At 56.7% G+C, this 24,479-nt stretch overlaps 9 protein-coding genes and 1 long non-coding RNA gene across 10 annotated transcripts; 4 read left to right on the top strand and 6 right to left on the bottom strand.

Moving 5' to 3' along the window:
* Positions 1–400: 400 nt before the first annotated feature.
* On the bottom strand, positions 401–3,461 carry LOC143678727 (uncharacterized). The gene is made up of 3 exons (XR_013173425.1): positions 2,924–3,461; positions 2,242–2,801; positions 401–1,529 (listed from the first exon to the last, which is right to left on the bottom strand). It is a non-coding gene; the product is annotated as an uncharacterized LOC143678727 (long non-coding RNA).
* Positions 3,462–3,938: 477 nt separating this feature from the next.
* LOC143678726 (histone H3) lies at positions 3,939–4,587 on the bottom strand. Its single transcript, XM_077155678.1, has one exon. The coding sequence runs from the start codon at positions 4,406–4,408 to the stop codon at positions 3,998–4,000; it is 411 nt and encodes a 136-aa protein (XP_077011793.1). The 5' UTR covers positions 4,409–4,587; the 3' UTR covers positions 3,939–3,997.
* Positions 4,588–5,334: 747 nt separating this feature from the next.
* LOC143679845 (histone H2A type 2-A) lies at positions 5,335–5,977 on the bottom strand. The gene has a single exon (XM_077156196.1). It carries the CDS (start codon positions 5,853–5,855, stop codon positions 5,463–5,465), a length of 393 nt encoding a protein of 130 aa, XP_077012311.1. The 5' UTR covers positions 5,856–5,977; the 3' UTR covers positions 5,335–5,462.
* A 139-nt stretch (positions 5,978–6,116) lies between these two features.
* On the top strand, positions 6,117–6,650 carry LOC143679848 (histone H2B type 2-E). Its single transcript, XM_077156199.1, has one exon. It carries the CDS (start codon positions 6,207–6,209, stop codon positions 6,585–6,587), a length of 381 nt encoding a protein of 126 aa, XP_077012314.1. The 5' UTR covers positions 6,117–6,206; the 3' UTR covers positions 6,588–6,650.
* On the bottom strand, positions 6,321–9,384 carry LOC143679847 (histone H2B type 2-E). The gene has a single exon (XM_077156198.1). The coding sequence runs from the start codon at positions 9,291–9,293 to the stop codon at positions 8,913–8,915; it is 381 nt and encodes a 126-aa protein (XP_077012313.1). The 5' UTR covers positions 9,294–9,384; the 3' UTR covers positions 6,321–8,912.
* On the top strand, positions 9,259–10,159 carry LOC143679846 (histone H2A type 2-A). Its single transcript, XM_077156197.1, has one exon. It carries the CDS (start codon positions 9,645–9,647, stop codon positions 10,035–10,037), a length of 393 nt encoding a protein of 130 aa, XP_077012312.1. The 5' UTR covers positions 9,259–9,644; the 3' UTR covers positions 10,038–10,159.
* Positions 10,160–10,906: 747 nt separating this feature from the next.
* Positions 10,907–11,531, top strand: LOC143678725 (histone H3). The gene has a single exon (XM_077155677.1). It carries the CDS (start codon positions 11,086–11,088, stop codon positions 11,494–11,496), a length of 411 nt encoding a protein of 136 aa, XP_077011792.1. The 5' UTR covers positions 10,907–11,085; the 3' UTR covers positions 11,497–11,531.
* Positions 11,532–22,520: 10,989 nt separating this feature from the next.
* On the bottom strand, positions 22,521–23,020 carry LOC143679844 (histone H2B type 2-E). The gene has a single exon (XM_077156195.1). It carries the CDS (start codon positions 22,962–22,964, stop codon positions 22,584–22,586), a length of 381 nt encoding a protein of 126 aa, XP_077012310.1. The 5' UTR covers positions 22,965–23,020; the 3' UTR covers positions 22,521–22,583.
* A 197-nt stretch (positions 23,021–23,217) lies between these two features.
* On the top strand, positions 23,218–23,900 carry H2AC20 (H2A clustered histone 20). Its single transcript, XM_077156194.1, has one exon. It carries the CDS (start codon positions 23,273–23,275, stop codon positions 23,660–23,662), a length of 390 nt encoding a protein of 129 aa, XP_077012309.1. The 5' UTR covers positions 23,218–23,272; the 3' UTR covers positions 23,663–23,900.
* On the bottom strand, positions 23,591–24,247 carry LOC143679842 (histone H2A type 2-B). Its single transcript, XM_077156193.1, has one exon. The coding sequence runs from the start codon at positions 24,214–24,216 to the stop codon at positions 23,824–23,826; it is 393 nt and encodes a 130-aa protein (XP_077012308.1). The 5' UTR covers positions 24,217–24,247; the 3' UTR covers positions 23,591–23,823.
* Positions 24,248–24,479: the final 232 nt, after the last annotated feature.

Genomic DNA, 24,479 nt, shown 5'->3' with positions numbered 1-24,479 from the left:
CGGCGCGCCGGGCCCCTCTGCCCAGGGCCTCTGGACCACAGCTCGGGGCCGGTCCGCCCGCGCAGCGCAAGCCCCGCCGCACGTCCTCCGGCACTCAGCCCCGCAGAGTCTCCTTATCAAACAAGGGCAGAGGTTCCGGGGACGCGGCTGTGGCCCTCTCTGGAGGCCCCTTTTCAGCCCACTTCGAGCACCTCCCATCCCGGCTGGCCCCACCGGGCGGGGTTCCCCGTCGCTTCAGCGGCCGTCCCCGCGGGCAGCCCCGGCCGGGCGGGAGGCGGTCGCAGGCCAGGGCTCCCCTGTCCTGCGCCCCCAGGAGGTCACGCCCCAGGGCCCAGGCACAGACCCGCCTCCAGCTGGAACTCCCCGGAGCTCCCGCGGAGCTGGGAGGGGCCGGCTGCCATCGCCGACTCGGTCCTTCGTGGTGAGGCCTCTGAGGCCAGAGGGGTTGGGTCTCTCCGCGGGGGTTCCCTGGCCATCCCGTGGGCTCCAGGCACGGTCAGGAGCTGGCTCAGAGAGGAGCAAGGCACCCCCTACAGGCGCTCGCAGTCGAGCCGGCAGCAGAAGGGCAGGTTAATCCTGCAGGAGTCGTAAGAGCAGAGCGTAGGCTCTTGAGGATGCAGCATGCCCACCTCTGCCCTCTTCTTCCCACCCACCGGGAAGCTCTCACCTGATCCCCTGCCTTCTGCTAACCTAGCTGTCTGCCTGGGGCTCCCCCCAAAGCATCTGCAGCTGAATCCCTCCGCTGAACAAGTGGATCTTCCCAATTCCTGCCGGTGGCGTCCACCCAGATGCCTCGCAGGAACCACAGCCTCCGTTGAGGAGAATACGTCCTCCAGGCGTATTCTTGGTTTCAGAGGGAATTTCTTCCCTCCGCTTTCCCAGCGGCAGTGAAATGCACCATCTCGGGCCGGCAGCTCCTTCCTCTGCAGCACTGTCCAAACGTGCAGACCACCAAAGCTTGTCAGATCTTACCTCGCCCAACTGCCTCGCTTCGTCTCCGTGCGCTCCTCACCACCGCTTCAGCTGAGGTCGCCATCAGCTCTGTCTGGTGGAAGGAAGGACCCAAAGTCCAGTGAATAATCCCTGTCGTGTGGCAGCTTTCCAGAAGCAGGCCGGACACGATGAAATGAAAAATGTCAAGGTTATGCAAATTTCTTTTTGCCTGATTTACTTTTCCTTGAGCGTGATCTGAGAACGGAGACCGACTGAGGAGCCGGAAATGTTTAGACGCGGATGCCGTCGTACAGTAATCGGGTCCGACTTGGCCCCAGTTCCTCAGACCCACCAAGACGCTCCAGTTGCAGCAAAGGCTTCCTGTGTAGGTGTGGGAAGTGCGGCCCGCACGGGACAGTCGCGGGAACGCTCAATTTTCTCATTACGGAAAGGCGTCAAAGCTGTGCCTCCGCTCCCTGCGGCAGTCCGGGGAGCCCACAGGCACCGCGGAGTTTGCCCTGGCTCTGGGGGGCAAGGCCCCATGGCGGCTGCTGAAGGGCAAGGCAAGGCAGCAGCGTCCTTCCAAGGTCTGACTCCTGGGCTGGGCGAGAGGGACTGGGTCACACGGGCCGCCCCCCACCCCCACCCCCTCCTGAGGAAAGCGAGTGTGCTTGAGCCGGCTGGCGGGCCCTGGCGCTGTGAGGGTGCCTGAGTGAACGGCGGGCCCTTCCGGGGTCCAGGCCTGGAGCCTCTGCTGTGCAGCAGCCCCGGAAGACAGGCCAACGGGAGGGGGGCAACAAGAGCCTGCCCTCAGGGGCGCGCCTTTGGTAAGAAAACGGGGAAAGGCCCCTGAGGAGACCCTCCCCTGCTGGGCACCAGCCAAGAGAGCCCAGCCCCGCCCCCCGCCCCCGTGCGCCTCCTTCACCGCCTCCCTCCACCGTGCTCCTTCGCTCCACCCTCACAGCTCCTTTCCCACCCAGCAGCCTCTGAGTTTGGTGGGTGAGCACTCCACGGGAGCGGCAGGAGGGGCAGAGGTGGCTGGAGAAGTGAGGAGGGGGCTGAGGGTGGGGCATCGCCCTTTCCGCTAAGCTAGGGACCCCTGAGCTGCCTTGGCCGTGACCCAGGACAGGCTGGCCTGACAGCCCCGGGCCGTGGGGAGTTCCCCGATGCATCGTGCGTCGGCTGATGCCTTGTTTTTAAATCTGATTTGGTGTCCATCTAGGGAGTCTGGCACTCGGGGGGAAGGGCCCTGCCTTCCCTACGTGCTCAGGTGTCTGCTCGGCCGCTCATGGCCCTGACGTGACTCACCATCCTGGGGGAAGTTGAGGGCGCAGCTTTGAAAGCACACTCGAGTGGACGAGACGTGGGCGGGGAGGTGCTGTCCCCACACAGCTCTAAGTCACTACCGCTTCCGCTCGCACCTGGATGTCCAGATCCCCAGGACCCCCATGGCGCGCTGTGGTGTGAGCAGGGGATGAGACCCCGAGGCCTCCTGGGAAAATCCTTGCGAGCCTGTGCCAGAGGGGGGCCGGCCCTGTCGACAGGGCTCCCTCCCTCCCGACAGCTCTCCAACGTCGACCCGCTTTGGTTTCCTCCGTGAAGGGGCACTGACCTCTGTAACTTACCTGTCAATCCGTGCAGACACAAAGCAGAAAAACCCAGGTGCCAAGAAAGTTAAAAGGAGGTGTCTTCCCCTAAGACCCACACGCTGGCTTGTACCTGAGCTTCGGGAGCGTGGGCTCTGCCGGACTGCTCCACTCCGCAGGTCGAACAGGCTCGTTCCCGAGGGATAGAGAGGCCTTCGACGTCCGCGCTCACCTGGTGCAGGAGTCGCACTTCTGAGACAACCTCACCTGCTCTCCCGTAACCTGGGGCGGGTGAGATGCAGGTGGAGGAGCCCGAGGTACCCTTCGTGAACTTGAACTCCAACCCCGACCGTCCCCCGCACCCCGCGTGTCGGGTGAACTCCTAATATCCAGGCGGAACTCACGTCTCTGCTTCTCGGGATAAAATCCACGGTGGAACGCGGGTCTTGCGCTCCGGACCACAAACAGCCAAGACAGAGCTCGGAGCGGCCTAGGTCCGGCGGCCGTTGAACCACGGTCCCCAACCCCTCCTCCCCGCCGTCGCGCCGCTGACCCCAGGACACACCCAGGGTCGGTCTGCACTCGCTACAGGTCGCCGAGCCGGAGACATCAGACCCCTCCTTGTCCTCTGGCCCGGTCCTGCCCGTGCTCACTTATCGAGTTTCGCCGACGTTTTAAGAGAAAATATAGAGGGGAGGAGGATGGGCCGGTCGGGCTCCCGATTGCGCCAAGGATGCAGGCCGGGAGAGGACCGGGCCGTCGGCACTAAAGTGGTTACGGATCCGACGCAATCCGCTGGGCTCAGCGCGCGCGGGAGTCTTAACAGAAAGGGCGGGGGTCGTGGCTCGCTGTCCCACTGCCCCGGGAGACACGGGCCTGGGCGACACCCGGCCGGCAGCCCAAGCGCAGGAATTCCGCCCCTTGCAGGCAGGGCAGGGCCCGGGCGAGACGGAGGCGGCGGCTGCCCTGCACGGCCCGAGAGCCCCTTCGGGCGGGCGCGCAGCCTTGGGCGCATCGCTGCCGGCTGCGGGAGACCGCACCTCCGCCTCCACGGCGTCACTGTGCCTTCCGGGTGGCAGCCAAGTACCGCTGGGCGGGGAGAAGAGCCAAGCCGCGTGATCGTGAGGGCTGGAGGCCGGCTCCTTGGCCGAGGTCTGGCTCAAGCGAGCGACCTGGAACTCGCGAACCCAGATGGGTCGGCTGGGCGGCCGTAGTGCGCGCAGCTGCAACCAAGGCGGCGGGCACCTCGGGGGGCGAAACTGACACCGTCGAGGTTTCAATCTTTTAAGGGCTGTCCTGCAGCTTATAGCCGAGAGCCCGATGCTTTCCCGGCTCCCCTTCCCTCCCCCCCTCCACCCCAGGACAGAGCTCCCGTCCGAAGGGCCCCGAAGAAAGGGACACAGCTTCTTTTGCGTGGCCTCGTGGGTGGCTCTGAAAAGAGCCTTTGGATGTGATGGACGCTCGAGCCGAGCGCGCACCTAAGCCCGCTCCCCGCGGATGCGCCGGGCCAGCTGAATGTCCTTGGGCATGATGGTCACGCGCTTGGCGTGGATGGCGCACAGGTTCGTGTCCTCAAACAGCCCCACCAGGTAGGCCTCGCTCGCCTCCTGCAGCGCCATCACGGCCGAGCTCTGGAAGCGCAGGTCCGTCTTGAAGTCCTGCGCGATCTCGCGCACCAGCCGCTGGAAGGGCAGCTTGCGGATCAGCAGCTCCGTGGACTTCTGGTAGCGCCGGATCTCGCGCAGCGCCACGGTGCCCGGCCGGTAGCGGTGCGGCTTCTTCACGCCGCCCGTGGCCGGCGCGCTCTTGCGAGCCGCCTTGGTGGCCAGCTGCTTTCGCGGGGCTTTGCCCCCGGTCGACTTGCGGGCAGTCTGCTTGGTGCGGGCCATTGCAAAGTAAAGCACCTACCTACCTACCAGGCAGCGGCGGCGAAGTAAGGAGGGTCGCGGCGCGCGGCGGCAGCCTTTATAGGCACAGGCTTTTCCCGATTAGGCGGGGCGGTAATTGAAAGTCCCGCGCTGACGAGCCATTGGCTGTGACGGCACCCGTCCTAGCTTCCCTGATTGGCTCTGGCAGAATCCCCACCCACCCACCCCCCTCGCCGAGTCCCTTGCCTTTCCCCGTTCTTTCCCGGTTCAGGGCGGGAGTCGTTTTTGGTCGCGGCCGCTAAACACTGACCCTCCTCAGCTCGCCCTGCCCTCAGGACTCCGCACCTGGGACAGCCCTCCTTTAGCCGCCCACCCGAACCCAGGCTCTGCGCGCGCCCTCTCCCACCCCGACGCCCGGTTACCTTTGAAGAGCGGCCCCCCCCCCCCCCCCCCGCCACTCGCGCTCACGGCCCGTTCGGTTTCGGCGCCTGTCGGGTGCCCGGCGACCCCGCAGGTCGTCTGCACGCCGGGCGCAGGGCCCCACCTCCCGCGGCCTGACTGGGGACCCCTGGACGCCCACCTAGCGCTGGGCTTGCTAAGACGCCCGACTCAACTGAGCCGAGACTCCGGCCCGCCACGCTCCGGGGAACTGCCGGGTCGCCCAGCGTCCGGGGAAGGCAGCGCCCCGCCCCCTCCCCACTGGGCTCCACGTGCGAGGTCGAGGCCGCGCTAACGCGTCGGGGACCGCCTCCTAGCGACAGAACCGGCTCTGGTGACAGGTCCGGTACTTGATTATTTGGGTCAGGCCCTGCTGTGTAAGATGGGTCGCTCAGACAGCTGGAAGCACAGCTCAATCTCAAGTCTCGCCGCTAGCGGGGGAAGCGGATGATGGTTCTGGTTCTCCTCCCAAGGCCCCACCCCCCTCAGCTGTGGGCTGGAAACCGACACCGGCTCTAGGCAACAACTCTTTTTACTTGAAAGCGTGGGTGGCTCTGAAAAGAGCCTTTAGATCGTACAGGCGCCCCTATTGCGACAGGGGGGGGCCGCCGGTGGGTGGGCTCCCGGCGCCCGCCTCTCACTTGCCCTTCGCCTTGTGGTGGCTCTCCGTCTTCTTCGGGAGCAAGACGGCCTGGATGTTGGGCAGGACGCCGCCCTGCGCGATGGTCACCTTGCCCAGCAGCTTGTTGAGCTCCTCGTCGTTGCGGATAGCCAGCTGAAGGTGGCGCGGGATGATGCGCGTCTTCTTGTTGTCGCGGGCCGCGTTGCCCGCCAGCTCCAGGATCTCGGCCGTCAGGTACTCGAGCACCGCCGCCATGTACACCGGCGCGCCCGCCCCCACCCGCTCCGCGTAGTTGCCTTTGCGAAGCAGGCGGTGCACTCGGCCCACCGGGAACTGCAGGCCGGCGCGGGACGAGCGCGACTTGGCCTTGGCGCGGGCCTTGCCCCCCTGCTTGCCGCGACCAGACATGAGAGCGAAAGTTACTGCGAACAGCTACTGCCTGACGACCGAAAAAAGTCGCCGCACACGCCCCGGGTTCACCCTTTTATAGGCAGAACGGCGATTGTCCACGGAGCACTCCGATTGGCTAGAGCCTGTCTTTGTCCCGATGACCAATAGGATAGCTCAGCCAGAATCCACTCATTTACATAATCTCGCCTCGCTCGCCTCGGCACCCCCGAAAGCTCGCGAATCACAAGGCAGCGCCGCCGGAGCCCTCATTTGCGTGCCGCCTCTATAAGTGCCGTGTCGCTTCCGGTGGCCTCCAGGCTCCGGCGGTCCTTGCGTTCCCGGCTAGTTGTCCGCTTCGTCCTTCTCGCCATGCCTGAGCCGGCCAAGTCCGCCCCTGCTCCCAAAAAGGGCTCCAAGAAGGCCGTCACCAAGGCGCAGAAGAAGGACGGTAAGAAGCGCAAGCGCAGCCGCAAGGAGAGCTACTCCATCTACGTGTACAAGGTGCTGAAGCAGGTGCACCCGGACACTGGCATCTCGTCCAAGGCCATGGGCATCATGAACTCCTTCGTCAACGACATCTTCGAGCGCATCGCGGGCGAGGCGTCGCGCCTGGCGCACTACAACAAGCGCTCCACCATCACGTCCAGGGAGATCCAGACGGCCGTGCGCCTGCTGCTGCCCGGCGAGCTGGCCAAGCACGCTGTGTCCGAGGGCACCAAGGCCGTCACCAAGTACACCAGCTCCAAGTGAGCCCCTGCCGGGCGGGGCGGGCAGGCCGGCGCTCGCCCAGCGCCCCAAAGGCTCTTTTCAGGGCCACCCACCCTCTCAGCGAAAGCAGCTGTTAGCTCTTCTAGCGGCTATTTTTCCTGTCTCTATTCACTTATCTTACTCTTTCTTCCAGGGATCTCTTAGGTGAACTATAGAAACCTCACAGCTCGTATCGTACATCTTCTCCCTTTTAAATAGCCGCGATAGCCGGTTTTGGTTTTGCCTACATCTCGGGAACGTCTCTTGGGTTGTCGACTGCCGTGGGACGTCAGACTCGACCCGAAATTGGTTCGACTTGCTGCATTGTACGTACGTGTCCAGCAGACTGTTTCCTTGGAAGGTTCTGGGTGTTCTTAAACGTGGTGCCGTTAGCTCACGCAGAGGACATGTGTGTTGCAGCAGAGCAGTCTATGCCCGAGTGGCAAATTGGCAGTGGCACTAAAGTTTTTGCAGCGTTTCCTTAGAAAGCTCCACTCTCACATATGTCAACAGATTTCCTTGACTAGCGTATCCTTCCCTCTCCAAGCACCTGGCTTTCCCACTTAAGGAGAAACTCTCCAAAGAGGAAGACTGAACCTTGGGAAATTACAGGTGAATATTGCTGTCTTCTTCCTGACCCCCGCTTTGCAAAGTACCGTAAAAACCTAACTGACCTACTATGGTGAGAGCATTTTTTCTCCAATGGTTGATGTCTTGTCATAAAATCGCGGTGTTGGTGTGGGAAGTGAGGAGAATAGCCCCATAGAAACGGAACAAAATACAAAATATCCAGACTTCGCCGAGCAGGTTGGGGATGCTCTAGTAAGCAGAAAGCTCCAATATTAGATAAGACTTAGTGCTGAGGAGGTTGATCGGTTTGAGTGTATTTTCAGTGCATTGGGAACCTATTACACCGTTTTAGGCTGAGACTGAAATAACATGACCTCAACTTTTAAAAGGACTCCTCTGGTCGTTGCCCGGATCATAGATCCTAGGCTGGCAACAATTGCAGCAAGGAAAGGAATTATGAGGCTGCTGCAGGGTATGAGTTAAAGCAGTGATGTTTTAAGTGGTCTCCAGTCCAGCAGTCAGCATTACCTGATTAGAAATGCAAAGGCTCAGGCCAAGTAAGATCAGGGGGTGGGACTGTCTATGCCAGAATGACCAATCGTGTGTCTCAGGGTGGGGGCTTTGGGTCACATTTCTGAAGTAATCAACATGAGACGAAGATTGGAATACATTTAAACCTTAAGAGTTGTAGATCAGAGCTGCTTTTTGAAAAACACATGTGGCAGCAGTTCTCAATCTTGGCTGCACACTCAAATCACCTGGGAAGCTTTCTGACTCTCCAAGTACAGGCTGCCCACAGACCACATTCATGGGGGAGAATCGATGTGTCATTTTCTAAATTCCCAGGTGACTTCAATATGCAGCCAAGTTTCAGCATCACGTCAGGAAATGAACATCAGGATACTAGTAGGGAAATAGAAGAAAATGCTGCATAAGCAGTCTACAATACACATAATAGAAGTATCATTAAATTATATTTCATGACAAACACATAAAAAATTAAATCTAGAGTACTTTAAGGTGACAGCTTCTCATACCCACTGTCTTCTTTTCTGAGCCTTGGCAATATCTGTAGACTCCATTCGACTTGAACATTAAAAAGCCCAAAGGTAAACCAGAATTCTGGATCTCTTTAATGCCCCAACCCATACCTCCTACCAATATTTCATCCTAATTAACATCACCACTATCAACCCACTCGCTCAATCCAAAACCGTAAGGCTATGTAAATCTTCTGCCCATCAGCACCACCTATCTAATCCCAAATTTCTCACTTCCAAGGAAACACTGCAAAAACTTTAGTGCCACTGCCAATTTGCCACTCGGGCATAGACTGCTCTGCTGCAACACACATGTCCTCTGCGTGAGCTAACGGCACCACGTTTAAGAACACCCAGAACCTTCCAAGGAAACAGTCTGCTGGACACGTACGTACAATGCAGCAAGTCGAACCAATTTCGGGTCGAGTCTGACGTCCCACGGCAGTCGACAACCCAAGAGACGTTCCCGAGATGTAGGCAAAACCAAAACCGGCTATCGCGGCTATTTAAAAGGGAGAAGATGTACGATACGAGCTGTGAGGTTTCTATAGTTCACCTAAGAGATCCCTGGAAGAAAGAGTAAGATAAGTGAATAGAGACAGGAAAAATAGCCGCTAGAAGAGCTAACAGCTGCTTTCGCTGAGAGGGTGGGTGGCCCTGAAAAGAGCCTTTGGGGCGCTGGGCGAGCGCCGGCCTGCCCGCCCCGCCCGGCAGGGGCTCACTTGGAGCTGGTGTACTTGGTGACGGCCTTGGTGCCCTCGGACACAGCGTGCTTGGCCAGCTCGCCGGGCAGCAGCAGGCGCACGGCCGTCTGGATCTCCCTGGACGTGATGGTGGAGCGCTTGTTGTAGTGCGCCAGGCGCGACGCCTCGCCCGCGATGCGCTCGAAGATGTCGTTGACGAAGGAGTTCATGATGCCCATGGCCTTGGACGAGATGCCAGTGTCCGGGTGCACCTGCTTCAGCACCTTGTACACGTAGATGGAGTAGCTCTCCTTGCGGCTGCGCTTGCGCTTCTTACCGTCCTTCTTCTGCGCCTTGGTGACGGCCTTCTTGGAGCCCTTTTTGGGAGCAGGGGCGGACTTGGCCGGCTCAGGCATGGCGAGAAGGACGAAGCGGACAACTAGCCGGGAACGCAAGGACCGCCGGAGCCTGGAGGCCACCGGAAGCGACACGGCACTTATAGAGGCGGCACGCAAATGAGGGCTCCGGCGGCGCTGCCTTGTGATTCGCGAGCTTTCGGGGGTGCCGAGGCGAGCGAGGCGAGATTATGTAAATGAGTGGATTCTGGCTGAGCTATCCTATTGGTCATCGGGACAAAGACAGGCTCTAGCCAATCGGAGTGCTCCGTGGACAATCGCCGTTCTGCCTATAAAAGGGTGAACCCGGGGCGTGTGCGGCGACTTTTTTCGGTCGTCAGGCAGTAGCTGTTCGCAGTAACTTTCGCTCTCATGTCTGGTCGCGGCAAGCAGGGGGGCAAGGCCCGCGCCAAGGCCAAGTCGCGCTCGTCCCGCGCCGGCCTGCAGTTCCCGGTGGGCCGAGTGCACCGCCTGCTTCGCAAAGGCAACTACGCGGAGCGGGTGGGGGCGGGAGCGCCCGTGTACATGGCGGCGGTGCTCGAGTACCTGACGGCCGAGATCCTGGAGCTGGCGGGCAACGCGGCCCGCGACAACAAGAAGACGCGCATCATCCCGCGCCACCTTCAGCTGGCTATCCGCAACGACGAGGAGCTCAACAAGCTACTGGGCAAGGTGACCATCGCGCAGGGCGGCGTCCTGCCCAACATCCAGGCCGTCTTGCTCCCGAAGAAGACGGAGAGCCACCACAAGGCGAAGGGCAAGTGAGAGGCGGGCGCCGGGAGCCCACCCACCGGCGGCCCCCCCTGTCGCAATAGGGGCGCCTGTACGATCTAAAGGCTCTTTTCAGAGCCACCCACGCTTTCAAGTAAAAAGAGTTGTTGCCTAGAGCCGGTGTCGGTTTCCAGCCCACAGCTGAGGGGGGTGGGGCCTTGGGGGGAGAACCATCATCCGCTTCCCCCGCTAGCGGCGAGACTTGAGATTGAGCTGTGCTTCCAGCTGTCTGAGCGACCCATCTTACACAGCAGGGCCTGACCCAAATAATCAAGTACCGGACCTGTCACCAGAGCCGGTTCTGTCGCTAGGAGGCGGTCCCCGACGCGTTAGCGCGGCCTCGACCTCGCACGTGGAGCCCAGTGGGGAGGGGGCGGGGCGCTGCCTTCCCCGGACGCTGGGCGACCCGGCAGTTCCCCGGAGCGTGGCGGGCCGGAGTCTCGGCTCAGTTGAGTCGGGCGTCTTAGCAAGCCCAGCGCTAGGTGGGCGTCCAGGGGTCCCCAGTCAGGCCGCGGGAGGTGGGGCCCTGCGCCCGGCGTGCAGACGACCTGCGGGGTCGCCGGGCACCCGACAGGCGCCGAAACCGAAGGGGCCGTGAGCGCGAGTGGCGGGGGGGGGGGGGGGGGGGCCGCTCTTCAAAGGTAACCGGGCGTCGGGGTGGGAGAGGGCGCGCGCAGAGCCTGGGTTCGGGTGGGCGGCTAAAGGAGGGCTGTCCCAGGTGCGGAGTCCTGAGGGCAGGGCGAGCTGAGGAGGGTCAGTGTTTAGCGGCCGCGACCAAAAACGACTCCCGCCCTGAACCGGGAAAGAACGGGGAAAGGCAAGGGACTCGGCGAGGGGGGTGGGTGGGTGGGGATTCTGCCAGAGCCAATCAGGGAAGCTAGGACGGGTGCCGTCACAGCCAATGGCTCGTCAGCGCGGGACTTTCAATTACCGCCCCGCCTAATCGGGAAAAGCCTGTGCCTATAAAGGCTGCCGCCGCGCGCCGCGACCCTCCTTACTTCGCCGCCGCTGCCTGGTAGGTAGGTAGGTGCTTTACTTTGCAATGGCCCGCACCAAGCAGACTGCCCGCAAGTCGACCGGGGGCAAGGCCCCGCGAAAGCAGCTGGCCACCAAGGCGGCTCGCAAGAGCGCGCCGGCCACGGGCGGCGTGAAGAAGCCGCACCGCTACCGGCCGGGCACCGTGGCGCTGCGCGAGATCCGGCGCTACCAGAAGTCCACGGAGCTGCTGATCCGCAAGCTGCCCTTCCAGCGGCTGGTGCGCGAGATCGCGCAGGACTTCAAGACGGACCTGCGCTTCCAGAGCTCGGCCGTGATGGCGCTGCAGGAGGCGAGCGAGGCCTACCTGGTGGGGCTGTTTGAGGACACGAACCTGTGCGCCATCCACGCCAAGCGCGTGACCATCATGCCCAAGGACATTCAGCTGGCCCGGCGCATCCGCGGGGAGCGGGCTTAGGTGCGCGCTCGGCTCGAGCGTCCATCACATCCAAAGGCTCTTTTCAGAGCCACCCACGAGACCACGCAAAAGAAGCTGTGTCCCTTTCTTCGGGGCCCTTCGGACGGGAGCTCTGTCCTGGGGTGGAGGGAGGGAGGGAAGGGGAGCCGGGAAAGCATCGGGCTCTCGGCTATAAGCTGCAGGACAGCCCTTAAAAGATTGAAACCTCGACGGTGTCAGTTTCGCCCCCCGAGGTGCCCGCCGCCTTGGTTGCAGCTGCGCGCACTACGGCCGCCCAGCCGACCCATCTGGGTTCGCGAGTTCCAGGTCGCTCCCTTGAGCCAGACCTCGGCCAAGGAGCCGGCCTCCAGCCCTCACGATCACGCGGCTTGGCTCTTCTCCCCGCCCAGCGGTACTTGGCTGCCACCCGGAAGGCACAGTGACGCCGTGGAGGCGGAGGTGCGGTCTCCCGCAGCCGGCAGCGATGCGCCCAAGGCTGCGCGCCCGCCCGAAGGGGCTCTCGGGCCGTGCAGGGCAGTCGCCGCCTCCGTCTCGCCCGGGCCCTGCCCTGCCTGCAAGGGGCGGAATTCCTGCGCTTGGGCTGCCGGCCGGGTGTCGCCCAGGCCCGTGTCTCCCGGGGCAGTGGGACAGCGAGCCACGACCCCCGCCCTTTCTGTTAAGACTCCCGCGCGCGCTGAGCCCAGCGGATTGCGTCGGATCCGTAACCACTTTAGTGCCGACGGCCCGGTCCTCTCCCGGCCTGCATCCTTGGCGCAATCGGGAGCCCGACCGGCCCATCCTCCTCCCCTCTATATTTTCTCTTACAACGTCGGCGAAACTCGATAAGTGAGCACGGGCAGGACCGGGCCAGAGGACAAGGAGGGGTCTGATGTCTCCGGCTCGGCGACCTGTAGCGAGTGCAGACCGACCCTGGGTGTGTCCTGGGGTCAGCGGCGCGACGGCGGGGAGGAGGGGTTGGGGACCGTGGTTCAACGGCCGCCGGACCTAGGCCGCTCCGAGCTCTGTCTTGGCTGTTTGTGGTCCGGAGCGCAAGACCCGCGTTCCACCGTGGATTTTATCCCGAGAAGCAGAGACGTGAGTTCCGCCTGGATATTAGGAGTTCACCCGACACGCGGGGTGCGGAGGACGGTCGGGGTTGGAGTTCAAGTTCACGAAGGGTACCTCGGGCTCCTCCACCTGCATCTCACCCGCCCCAGGTTACGGGAGAGCACGTGAGGTTGTCTCAGAAGTGCGACTCCTGCACCAGGTGAGCGCGGACGTCGAAGGCCTCTCTATCCCTCGGGAACGAGCCTGTTCGACCTGCGGAGTGGAGCAGTCCGGCAGAGCCCACGCTCCCGAAGCTCAGGTACAAGCCAGCGTGTGGGTCTTAGGGGAAGACACCTCCTTTTAACTTTCTTGGCACCTGGGTTTTTCTGCTTTGTGTCTGCACGGATTGACAGGTAAGTTACAGAGGTCAGTGCCCCTTCACGGAGGAAACCAAAGCGGGTCGACGTTGGAGAGCTGTCGGGAGGGAGGGAGCCCTGTCGACAGGGCCGGCCCCCCTCTGGCACAGGCTCGCAAGGATTTTCCCAGGAGGCCTCGGGGTCTCATCCCCTGCTCACACCACAGCGCGCCATGGGGGTCCTGGGGATCTGGACATCCAGGTGCGAGCGGAAGCGGTAGTGACTTAGAGCTGTGTGGGGACAGCACCTCCCCGCCCACGTCTCGTCCACTCGAGTGTGCTTTCAAAGCTGCGCCCTCAACTTCCCCCAGGATGGTGAGTCACGTCAGGGCCATGAGCGGCCGAGCAGACACCTGAGCACGTAGGGAAGGCAGGGCCCTTCCCCCCGAGTGCCAGACTCCCTAGATGGACACCAAATCAGATTTAAAAACAAGGCATCAGCCGACGCACGATGCATCGGGGAACTCCCCACGGCCCGGGGCTGTCAGGCCAGCCTGTCCTGGGTCACGGCCAAGGCAGCTCAGGGGTCCCTAGCTTAGCGGAAAGGGCGATGCCCCACCCTCAGCCCCCTCCTCACTTCTCCAGCCACCTCTGCCCCTCCTGCCGCTCCCGTGGAGTGCTCACCCACCAAACTCAGAGGCTGCTGGGTGGGAAAGGAGCTGTGAGGGTGGAGCGAAGGAGCACGGTGGAGGGAGGCGGTGAAGGAGGCGCACGGGGGCGGGGGGCGGGGCTGGGCTCTCTTGGCTGGTGCCCAGCAGGGGAGGGTCTCCTCAGGGGCCTTTCCCCGTTTTCTTACCAAAGGCGCGCCCCTGAGGGCAGGCTCTTGTTGTCCCCTCCCGTTGGCCTGTCTTCCGGGGCTGCTGCACAGCAGAGGCTCCAGGCCTGGACCCCGGAAGGGCCCGCCGTTCACTCAGGCACCCTCACAGCGCCAGGGCCCGCCAGCCGGCTCAAGCACACTCGCTTTCCTCAGGAGGGGGTGGGGGTGGGGGGCGGCCCGTGTGACCCAGTCCCTCTCGCCCAGCCCAGGAGTCAGACCTTGGAAGGACGCTGCTGCCTTGCCTTGCCCTTCAGCAGCCGCCATGGGGCCTTGCCCCCCAGAGCCAGGGCAAACTCCGCGGTGCCTGTGGGCTCCCCGGACTGCCGCAGGGAGCGGAGGCACAGCTTTGACGCCTTTCCGTAATGAGAAAATTGAGCGTTCCCGCGACTGTCCCGTGCGGGCCGCACTTCCCACACCTACACAGGAAGCCTTTGCTGCAACTGGAGCGTCTTGGTGGGTCTGAGGAACTGGGGCCAAGTCGGACCCGATTACTGTACGACGGCATCCGCGTCTAAACATTTCCGGCTCCTCAGTCGGTCTCCGTTCTCAGATCACGCTCAAGGAAAAGTAAATCAGGCAAAAAGAAATTTGCATAACCTTGACATTTTTCATTTCATCGTGTCCGGCCTGCTTCTGGAAAGCTGCCACACGACAGGGATTATTCACTGGACTTTGGGTCCTTCCTTCCACCAGACAGAGCTGATGGCGACCTCAGCTGAAGCGGTGGTGAGGAGCGCACGGAGACGAAGCGAGGCAGTTGGGCGAGGTAAGATCTGACAAGCTTTGGTGGTCTGCACGTTTGGACAGTGCTGCAGAGGAAGGAGCTGCCGGCCCGAGATGGTGCATTTCACTGCCGCTGGGAAAGCGGAGTTCAATAACGTTCAATAATGAGATTATCTGTAGCTTCTTCATCTCCAGCCATTGTGCTCATCCTAAAACCTGCCCATCATTTGACACTGTGAAATCATCAGAGTTGCAGTTCCGGGACACAGATTTTTAGGCTAAGCTACCTTATATCCTGCTTTGTACTTAGCAATAAACTTTCTCTTTTTGAAACCCCAGTATCTCAGGAATTGGTCATCTGTGCACTTTGGGCAGAGAGCGACCCCATCCCCCCACCCCCGCACACTTTTGTTCACTTTCATCTCCATTGCTAAACTCCATGTTTTAAACCTACTTAGTCCTTAACTGGTTAAGATGAAAGCTGTTTCTTGAAGACCAAGAAAGCAATCGCTGTTTTATATGTTGGGTCCTGACATAGGAGTTCCTCTCAACAACCCAGAAATGCTGAAATCTGCTTCACTTCTGAATGCCATAGCTGCAAGACTATAAAAATTAAGTATTAGTATGGGTGTGAATCCACCATATAGTCAATCTAAATCAGGGTAATATAGAAGTCATGGCCCTGAGAATAACTTGCTGCATTCTTTGCCAGTGCTTGATAGAGAAGAATAATTTGTTTTTGCTTGTCAGAATTCTATGTTTTCTTTACAGGCGATGGGCATGTTCCTGCATGCCTCTGATTCTATGCCACAACCGGCCCTAACAGCTTCAAGTCACACAGCTGGTTTATCTGAGTTTCTTGAAGACATGCTTCCCACTAGGTTAAAATAGCTTAGTTTTTTTAAAAAGGATCCCATTACAATGTTGCTGAATCCATAGCCTAGTAAAGCCCTAATCAAAAGACACGATCTCATAAGCCTTGACTCTTCTCACTTGAATGTAGTGCACAAAAAAACTCTCTGCAAGTAGTTGTGAGGGGGCCATTCTGTTGAACACTGAAAACATATGAAACGTAGAATACTTTCATGCACCGGCCAGATAAACTAGCCAAGCTAAAATATCCACTATTGATAGTTCTAAGTATATTATTTTCTTAAAAAATGCTTTAAAAAAAAAAGCACACTAAGGAGTATGCATTGGGTCTGTTAAGTTGTATTCCTTTCATCGGGGTTTTGAATGGTTGCTGATTGGATTTGATTCATAAGCTTTCTCACCTTTGTTATAAGGGAGCCGAGTCCCTTACAGTGCCACTAACTACCCCAAGCGAGGTCCTTGCACGGCCGAATGCACTGCATAGTTGTGCGTGCGAAGTGAAGCCTGAACCCGGCAGCGACGGCGCTCAAGCCGAGCAGGGGGGCAAAACAGGCCTCCCCAAGGCTGCCAATTCGGGGTTTATCTTCCCCCTTGTCAAAGAAACATGAAGACTAGCGAATGTAACTTAATCTTAAATGACTTTAAACTGCTGGTTTCCGCTTTTGAGAACAAGCAGCAGTGTCCCACGAGGAGAGTGCGCCTCCGGGGAGCAGCTTCTCAGCACACCAGCAGCAAACCGGGAGCCCGCGCTCACTCCCGGAGTGTACCGTGCTGTAGAAACCGAGGTACGCCAAGCACCTTGGAGCAGATTAAAAAAAAACCCAACGCCTTAGCTCGCCCCAGCACTGGAACCGCGTAACCAGACAACCCGCCGAAGCCAGCGCTCCAACTGAGGTTTCGAGGACAAACTTCGGCCTCCAAGCCGAGACGGTATCACGAGACGACTTCCAGGAACGACTTTGTTGTAACCGCAGAAGCTGGTATGGTTTCCCGGCACTCGAAGTCGCGCTCCGCTCCCCGCCCCAACTCGCCTTTTCAATCCCCCTTCAGCGGCACCGCCTAAGCACCCAGCTCTTACTAGTTAGGTTGGCGGCCCATAAGGACACCTTTGGGGCCGTAGCTACTAGAGTAGGACGACCCCTGAACCTTCGAAGCCGCGGAGGGCTTTGCCCTGGTGCTTGGGCACAGACGCCACGCCCGCGGCCGTGAACGCCTTACACTTGGCTGCTCTCCGAGGAAAGCCGCGCCGCAAAGACACCCACTGCGAACACTCAGTGGCCTACAGCTCTACTCCTAAAGACCTCCAAAACACGCTTAGAGCGCCAGAAGTACACCAAACCCCAAGTGTCCGGCTTGATGGCGCCCCACACTCTCTACCACCCCCCCAACACGATACACTGCCACCTCCTATCCACACCCGCAGTAAAGTCAAGACACCACCAAGCAACCCGATTGACAGACTGAGACGGCGACTGTCCTTATATACAAGAGGTTCGGACCAGACTGAGAACAGGCGCGCGGGAGGAAGTCTGCCTTGTCCCCGCCCCTCGCCGCGGCCTCAGCTCCGCCTTCGCCGCCCCCTCCCGGTCTCTGTGTCCTCTTCCTGCCTCTGACAGTTTTCTACGTTATCGATAGTTCCCGGGAGGACTTAAATCACATCCTGACGTTTCCTGATTATGCAGCTGTTTTTGCCTCTGTCTCTTCTCCATCTGTGACTTTCCCGAAGGCATTAGAGTTAGGCTAAGAGGAAAGTAAAGTATTAGTAAAAATATGTATCCTGTTCTTACTTGCTTTTGCGTCTATTTAGGTTTAAAGTGAACTAGGCTCTGACTTCAGCCTAAATAGTCCGTTTATTTTCCTGCGGTAGGCACAATTCCGCTTTTGTTTAATCTCCTCCCATTGAGTTTGGGCAGACCCTGATATCTCTCTCTAATCATAAATATGGCAAAGAATAGGGATTTTGCAGATAATTACGTTCCTTAAACAGTTGACTTTTAATCAAAACGGGGTTTATTGTGGATGTGCCTAACTTAACCACACGAACTTTTTAAAATAGTTTACATCTTCACATAATTAGTAGTAAACCCTTAGAAGCCATTTAAATATCTATTAGCAGATGACACTAAAGTGGTAGGATCCCTTTTGTTATAAATAAAAAAGCATATGTGTGTGTTGATGTGACGTGTATCATGCTACATAAACAAAACATTTGGAATTTCATATAAAAAATCTAATAATTGTGGCTACCCTTATGGAGAATTGTTTGGGCCAAAATGAGGCTTTTAACTTTTTCCTTTATACCTTTCAGTACTGTGTACTTAAAAACATTGTCAGCAAAGATTTTTTTGGGCAGAGAGTTTATTGGCCATTAAAAACAAGTCCCAATGTTGTGACCATAATTTTGGAGAAAATACTGTATTTCAAAGTTCCTATCCTAGTGCCTGGCACCTAGCAGACCCTTATAGTGGGTTGAATAGTGTCCCCAAAAAGCTATGTCTGGGTCCTAACCCCCAGAAACTGTATGTGATCTTATTTGGAAATAGAGTCTTTGCTGATATAATCAAGGATCTCAAAATTAGCTCACCCTAGATTTAGTGTGGGCCCTAAATCCAATGACCCGTGTCCTTATAGTAAGACGAAAGGACCAGAGATAGAGGGAAGAAGGCCATGTGAAAATGGAGGCAGAGACTGCCACCAGCCGAGGAGCACTAAGAACCCCAAACCCTGAAAGAGGCAAAGGGAGATTCTCCCCTAAAGACTTTAAAAACAGCATGGCCCGGCTGACAACTTGATTTTGGACTTCTGGCTTCCAGAACTGTGAGAGAATACATTTCGATTGTTTTAAGCCACCAAGTTTCTGGTCATTTCTTATGGCAGCCCTAGGAAATGAACACAGCTCTCAGTAAATTTTAGTTAATTCTGAAAAACAGTTTAAAAACTTCTTAACAGCACAAACAGCAATCTACCTAAACTAATGCTAGCAACTCTAAAAGTCCCTGGGCTTTATGGGGTGCCCTATAGGTCTGGGACTGGGACGCCAGTATTCCTAGTCCTATCAAAAAATAATCAGTTAAAATCATGAACATGTACCTTGCAAGAGGCATTCTCCAGGTGATGCTCTTTTGTCAGTGTTGCTACTGAGACCTCAGGTACAAATGTGGTTCTAAACCAGGCCAGGAGAACCAGTACGGCTCCTAAAGGAAAACTAGGTTATGATGAGATGTGAGACCAGGCAAATGTGAGAGTCAGAAGGACTGACCTAGGAGATGTACTGTAGGTTCTTGAGCAAGTCAAGAACAGTACTTTGGGAAGGTTATTCTGCCTGAGATGTGGAGGACAGATTGAAAGGGAGAGCACAGGAAACCAGAAACCAAAGGGAAGGCCATGGCAAACCATAACAGCACCTTGGACAATAGTGGCAGCAGGAAGAGAGAAGTAAAACAAAATCCAGTTTTAGATGAAGGAGGTTAAGGAACTGCATTAGTTTCTACTCCCACAAATTTTGCAGCTAAGAAAAATACTCATTATCTTAATTTCTATAGATCTCAAGTCTAGACACAGCGTTGCTGTAGTCTTTGCTTAGGGTTTCACAGGGCTGAAACTGAAGTGTCCACCAGGTTGGGTTCCCATCTTAGGGTCCTCTTCTGAGCTCAGTGAGGTTGTTGGCAAAATTCAATTTCTTGGAGTTCTGAGACTGAGTCTTCACCTTCTGATGGCTGCACTTCACCACAGTTCACAGCATGGATATTTTTTCAAGCCCAGTGGAGGGCATATCTATTGCTTCCCTATATTTGTTAATCCATTTATCTGGGTGATGGACAGTTGGGATGGTCCTAGTCCTTCTCCACTTTTAAATTCTGACCTTATGACATGGTGGCTCCAGAGAGAAACAGGATAAACTTTCTTTTCCCAAGGGGGAAGGAACTCATAAGAGCCTTGACTTGAAGAAGAAAGCTGGCCATGCCAGAAAGCAGAGGCAGTCCAATCCGCAGTCAGAAAAAAACAAGTAGGCTTAGGAGAAGGTGAGTAGATCACTTTGACTAGAGCAGAAAACCTGGATAAAGATGGAAAAAAAAAGATGGAGATAACGGAAAGCCTTAAACACCAGGGTTTTTAAAACTGTGCACTGGACTGCAGTTCTACTAACTTGCTGTACAATCCTGGGCAAGTTACTTAACCTCTCAGAGCCTCAATTTCCTTTACCTGTGAAATAAGGATAATAATGGTACCTATCAAGTGAAAATCTGAGATAATTCACATAAGTATCTTAGCAGAGGACCAGGTAATAGTTAAGTGCTCAGTAAGTGATAGCAATTATTACTTTAATTATAGTAATTATTAAAATAGTAACTTATTATTAATAATTATGATTATTAACTCCAATATAAGCAAAGGCAATTAAAGATGTTTGAGTGGGAGAAAGAAATGATTAAAGAGAGTCTTTAGGATTAATCTCACCATCACTGATTACCTCCCCTCCCAGTGAAAATAGCAAACCCTATCACCTCTTTCCCTTTCCTTACTCTGTAACTTCCTTCCTAATGAACATCATGTCCAGGAAGGGCCTGCAACCAGCAAGTAGTGTTCTTCAGTGTTCATGAAAAGATTCCAACTGTTGAGTGCCAGGTGGGCCAGGCCAGCTGAGTTAGGCTGTGTCCTCTAGGCAGGAGAGCCAGAGCTCCCCAACCCCCTCCCAAAGCCTCGGGAGCGGTATGTAAGACTTTAGTCATCACCTCCTTACCTCCCCCCACCCAGATTTACATCCAGTGTGCATTTTGAAAAGAGTAAAGCAGGTGGTGTTTCATTTAAGTTTTAAGCGATAGCTATTTCCCCAAACACCCAGGGGTAGGGGTGGAGGGTCCTGATTTTCAGCTAGTGAGCCTACTTTCTCAGGTCATCAAAAAAATTTCCCAAGCTACAGAGACTAGCAGCTTATTCTCTGAAGAGTTTCTGAGGAAAGGTCTCTCTGTGCCCATTTCCTCATCTGTAAATTGGAGGGTAATGGTAATACCTACTTCATACAGTTTTGGTGAGGATTTAATGAGTCAATGAGTGTAAAGGACACAAAACACGAGATGCCACATGGTAAGAGCTGTTATAGGTATGAGCTTTTATCATTTACTAAAGTAAACTTTAAAGCCTTTATTTCCTCCACCCTGTTTATACTCTGTATCTGTTGTCACAGTTTTCAAAACACTAAGCATGAAAAGTGATTTCTCATCAGACTATTTCAGCCCCAGGGGACCTTTGGGGAAGTGAATTTTGTGCTGAAGGTGTATATTCTTCCTTCAGATCACAGGTACTCAGCTTTCTTGAAGATTCAGTGGCAGTTATTTTGTTTAACTGAGAGTGTATTACAGATTAACGGACCCAGCAAAGCTTTCAAATTAATTGGCAACCTTATTTTTATTTATTTTTCTGCATGGGCAGGCACCAGGAATCAAACCCAGGTCTCCGGCATGGCAGGCGAAAACTCTTCCTGCTGAGCCACCATGGCCCACCCTAATTCATAACTTTATTTTTAACAACTGCATTTACACACATTTGAAAACACAAGAATGAGATACAAGTTGCACTAATATCAGGGCCTATTCGGATTCATGAAACCTCTGGAATCAACTCAGGAGTCCCTTAACCCAAAGGAAAGTGCAGAAACTGCTCAGACCAGCAGCAGTGCCTTCGTCAGTAAAAGCACAACTTGGACAGAAACATTCGAAATTCTATAACTCCACAAAATAAAACCAAAATGCAATTGTCTTCATACCTGAGGATACAAACACCATCAAAACCTTAGTTTCGTGACTGTGAACTTCATTTGTGAAGGGGTCTTTAGCCCTGGGGTCCTGCCTGTCCCAGCTAAGTAAGAGTCTCCTGAGAAACAAGGGAGATAGGGCATATTAACAGCAGTCCCAGTGAAGAAGAGAATCAGGATGGGGGGGGAGGGGGCGGGCATAAAGGGAGCTGGCTTGGAAGGCTCATTGCACTTTCCAGTGACGAACGCTCTGAACTTGATAATCACCCCGAAGACACTACTCTGAGCCGGGAAGTAAAGGGAGGTCTTACCAAAACCACATCCCCCCGCGCAGAAAGGACCTGACCATCGCCCCTCCCAGTGGCTGCAGACAGGTCCTGTACTTGGAATGTGCTCCAAACCACAGGTCCATTCTCACCGAGGCGTGGTGGCTTCAGACACAGCTAAGGGGAAACAAGCGCGCCCATTCGTCCAAGAAAACGGTGTGGGAAATGAACTCAAATACTCACGCAGCCAGTGCCCACTGCTTCTGGCCCTGCCACGCTGAAGATACAGCTGAGAACCAGGCGAGAACCAGGCCAGGTTTCCTGCCCTCAAAGGCTCGCAAACCGGAGGGGAATAAAGACCATAAATAAGACAAACGAACCACACAATTTCCCAAGCTGCTACGAAGAAGTTTAAAAAAGAGTGAACGGAAAGACTGGAATAAGAGGCGCGGACTCCTGAATGGCTTATCTGGTGGGGGGGGGGCGGTCTCCCCGAGGTGACTTTGGGACCAAACCTACGTGACCAGGGCAAGGATTGCGGTGACCTAAGGACCCCGCGTTCCAAGCAGCGTTATATGTAAAATAACCCGTAGAACCGGGGGGGGGGGGGGGGGGGGCGCGGAATAAGGTTTTAGAATCCTGTAGTGAGCAGAGGAATCGGAAGCTACGAATTACGAAACGAAGCGGGATTCTGAAAATTCACCCCGTCCAACCCGGCGCGTTTGGGTGTGGGCTCCGCAGGGGGCGCCTACAGCCACTGGGACCCCTGGGCGGCCACCGGTGACCCCACATGCAAGTCGCTCCAAGAATGGCTACATAACTAATACAAAAAGCTGTCGTACGACGTTTCCGACCCGAACTCAATGTATCCTGGGGTCTTTCCATTAAGTTCATCAGTTGAAATCACTCCGTTTTCCACGCCAAGTTAACAAAGCGCCGCCTACCCTACAAACAATTGGAAACAACAAATCCTTTGCATCCTAATAAATCCTTTCCCTGAAAACACAAAGGATAAAGATGGGTCTGAACTCAAAAACATAACTAGTCACGGGCCGGGGTCGAATCACTCCCGATTCCACGTTTCCTTTAGAAACGAATCTAAAGTGAAATATTAGATGGAGAAAGCTCTTTTCTTGTGACCGAGTGGGTGGCTCTGAAAAGAGCCTTTTGGAGCTTTAGGCGAGCGCTGGCGTGCGCGCCCCGCCCGGCAGGGGCTCACTTGGAGCTGGTGTACTTGGTGACGGCCTTGGTGCCCTCGGACACGGCGTGCTTGGCCAACTCGCCGGGCAGCAGCAGGCGTACAGCCGTCTGGATCTCCCTGGACGTGATGGTGGAGCGCTTGTTGTAGTGCGCCAGGCGCGACGCCTCGCCCGCGATGCGCTCGAAGATGTCGTTGACGAAGGAGTTCATGATGCCCATGGCCTTGGACGAGATGCCAGTGTCCGGGTGCACCTGCTTCAGCACCTTGTACACGTAAATGGAATAGCTCTCCTTGCGGCTGCGCTTGCGCTTCTTGCCGTCCTTCTTCTGCGCCTTGGTGACGGCCTTCTTGGAACCCTTTTTGGGAGCGGGAGCGGACTTTGCTGGTTCAGGCATTATAAAATAACGCTGAAATCAGCAAAGGAGACACAAGGATAGGCGGGCCTGAACCTTTTATAACCACCTTATGCAAATTAGGGCTCCAAAAGTCTTTCCTTTCCATTGGGCCATGTTTTATCATCAATGCCTACGTAACAGCGCCTACTCTGGACCTTATTGGCTGTTTCTGGAGCCAACTTAGGACCAATGAGAGTCTCGCTCCTGACCCCACCCCTAGGAAGGCTTATAAAGGCTTTCTTTTTGCCGCGTTGCTACCACCAATTTTCTGTCTCTTGGTGTGTTTGTGTGTTTAGTTTTGATCTGCCATGTCGGGCCGCGGGAAGCAGGGAGGCAAGGCCCGCGCCAAGGCCAAGTCGCGCTCGTCCCGCGCCGGCCTGCAGTTCCCGGTGGGCCGAGTGCACCGCCTGCTTCGCAAAGGCAACTACGCGGAGCGGGTGGGGGCGGGCGCGCCGGTGTACATGGCGGCGGTGCTCGAATACCTGACGGCCGAGATCCTGGAGCTGGCGGGCAACGCGGCCCGCGACAACAAGAAGACGCGCATCATTCCTCGCCACCTGCAGCTGGCTATCCGCAACGACGAGGAGCTCAACAAACTGTTGGGCAAAGTTACCATCGCGCAGGGCGGCGTCCTGCCCAACATCCAGGCTGTTCTCTTACCAAAGAAAACCGAAAGTCACAAGGCTAAAAGCAAATAATCTGTCGATAACGCCAAAGACCACCAAAGGCTCTTTTTAGAGCCACCCAACTTTTCAGAGGAAAGAGCTAGCGCTACCTGTCATCAGCCCTTCTTTTGCTGTTTAGTTGGCTCTGAAAAGAGCCTTTGGGTGGGGGGCGGTGGCGGCGTCACATCTCGTGGTTACTTACTCTTGCCCGGCTTGTGACTCTCCGTTTTCTTAGGCAACAAGACGGCCTGGATGTTGGGCAGGACGCCGCCCTGCGCGATAGTGACGCCGCCGAGCAGCTTGTTGAGCTCCTCATCATTCCTCACGGCGAGCTGCAGGTGGCGCGGGATGATGCGCGTCTTCTTGTTGTCGCGGGCCGCGTTGCCCGCCAGCTCCAGGATCTCGGCCGTCAGGTACTCGAGCACCGCCGCCATGTACACCGGCGCGCCCGCCCCCACCCGCTCCGCGTAGTTGCCTTTGCGAAGCAGGCGGTGCACTCGGCCCACCGGGAACTGCAGGCCGGCGCGGGACGAGCGCGACTTGGCCTTGGCGCGGGCCTTGCCCCCCTGCTTCCCGCGGCCCGACATTGCAGCTAAAAGCACAGTGGCTGTTTCTATTTCAAGGGCAGGGATGGAGCAGGGAACCCATTTGCTGTGATTTATAAGCGCAGGTCGGGAGCGGAGCGGGGCGGGGGCCCTGATTGATTGGCTGAGCGCGCAGCCGCGTCCGCCGCCAATGGCGAGCGGGCGACAGCCGTGGGCGCCCCGCACCGCGCGCAAGGGACGGGCCTAGCCAGCGCCTACCAATGGCTGGAAGCCACATGAAGGCTCCTTATTTGCATGCTAGGATT

This window comes from Tamandua tetradactyla, chromosome 4 (assembly GCF_023851605.1).
Source record: "Tamandua tetradactyla isolate mTamTet1 chromosome 4, mTamTet1.pri, whole genome shotgun sequence".
Lineage (NCBI taxonomy): Eukaryota > Metazoa > Chordata > Mammalia > Pilosa > Myrmecophagidae > Tamandua > Tamandua tetradactyla.
The sequence above is the reverse complement of the archived record's forward strand: the minus strand, read 5'-3'. Positions and strand labels throughout refer to the sequence as shown.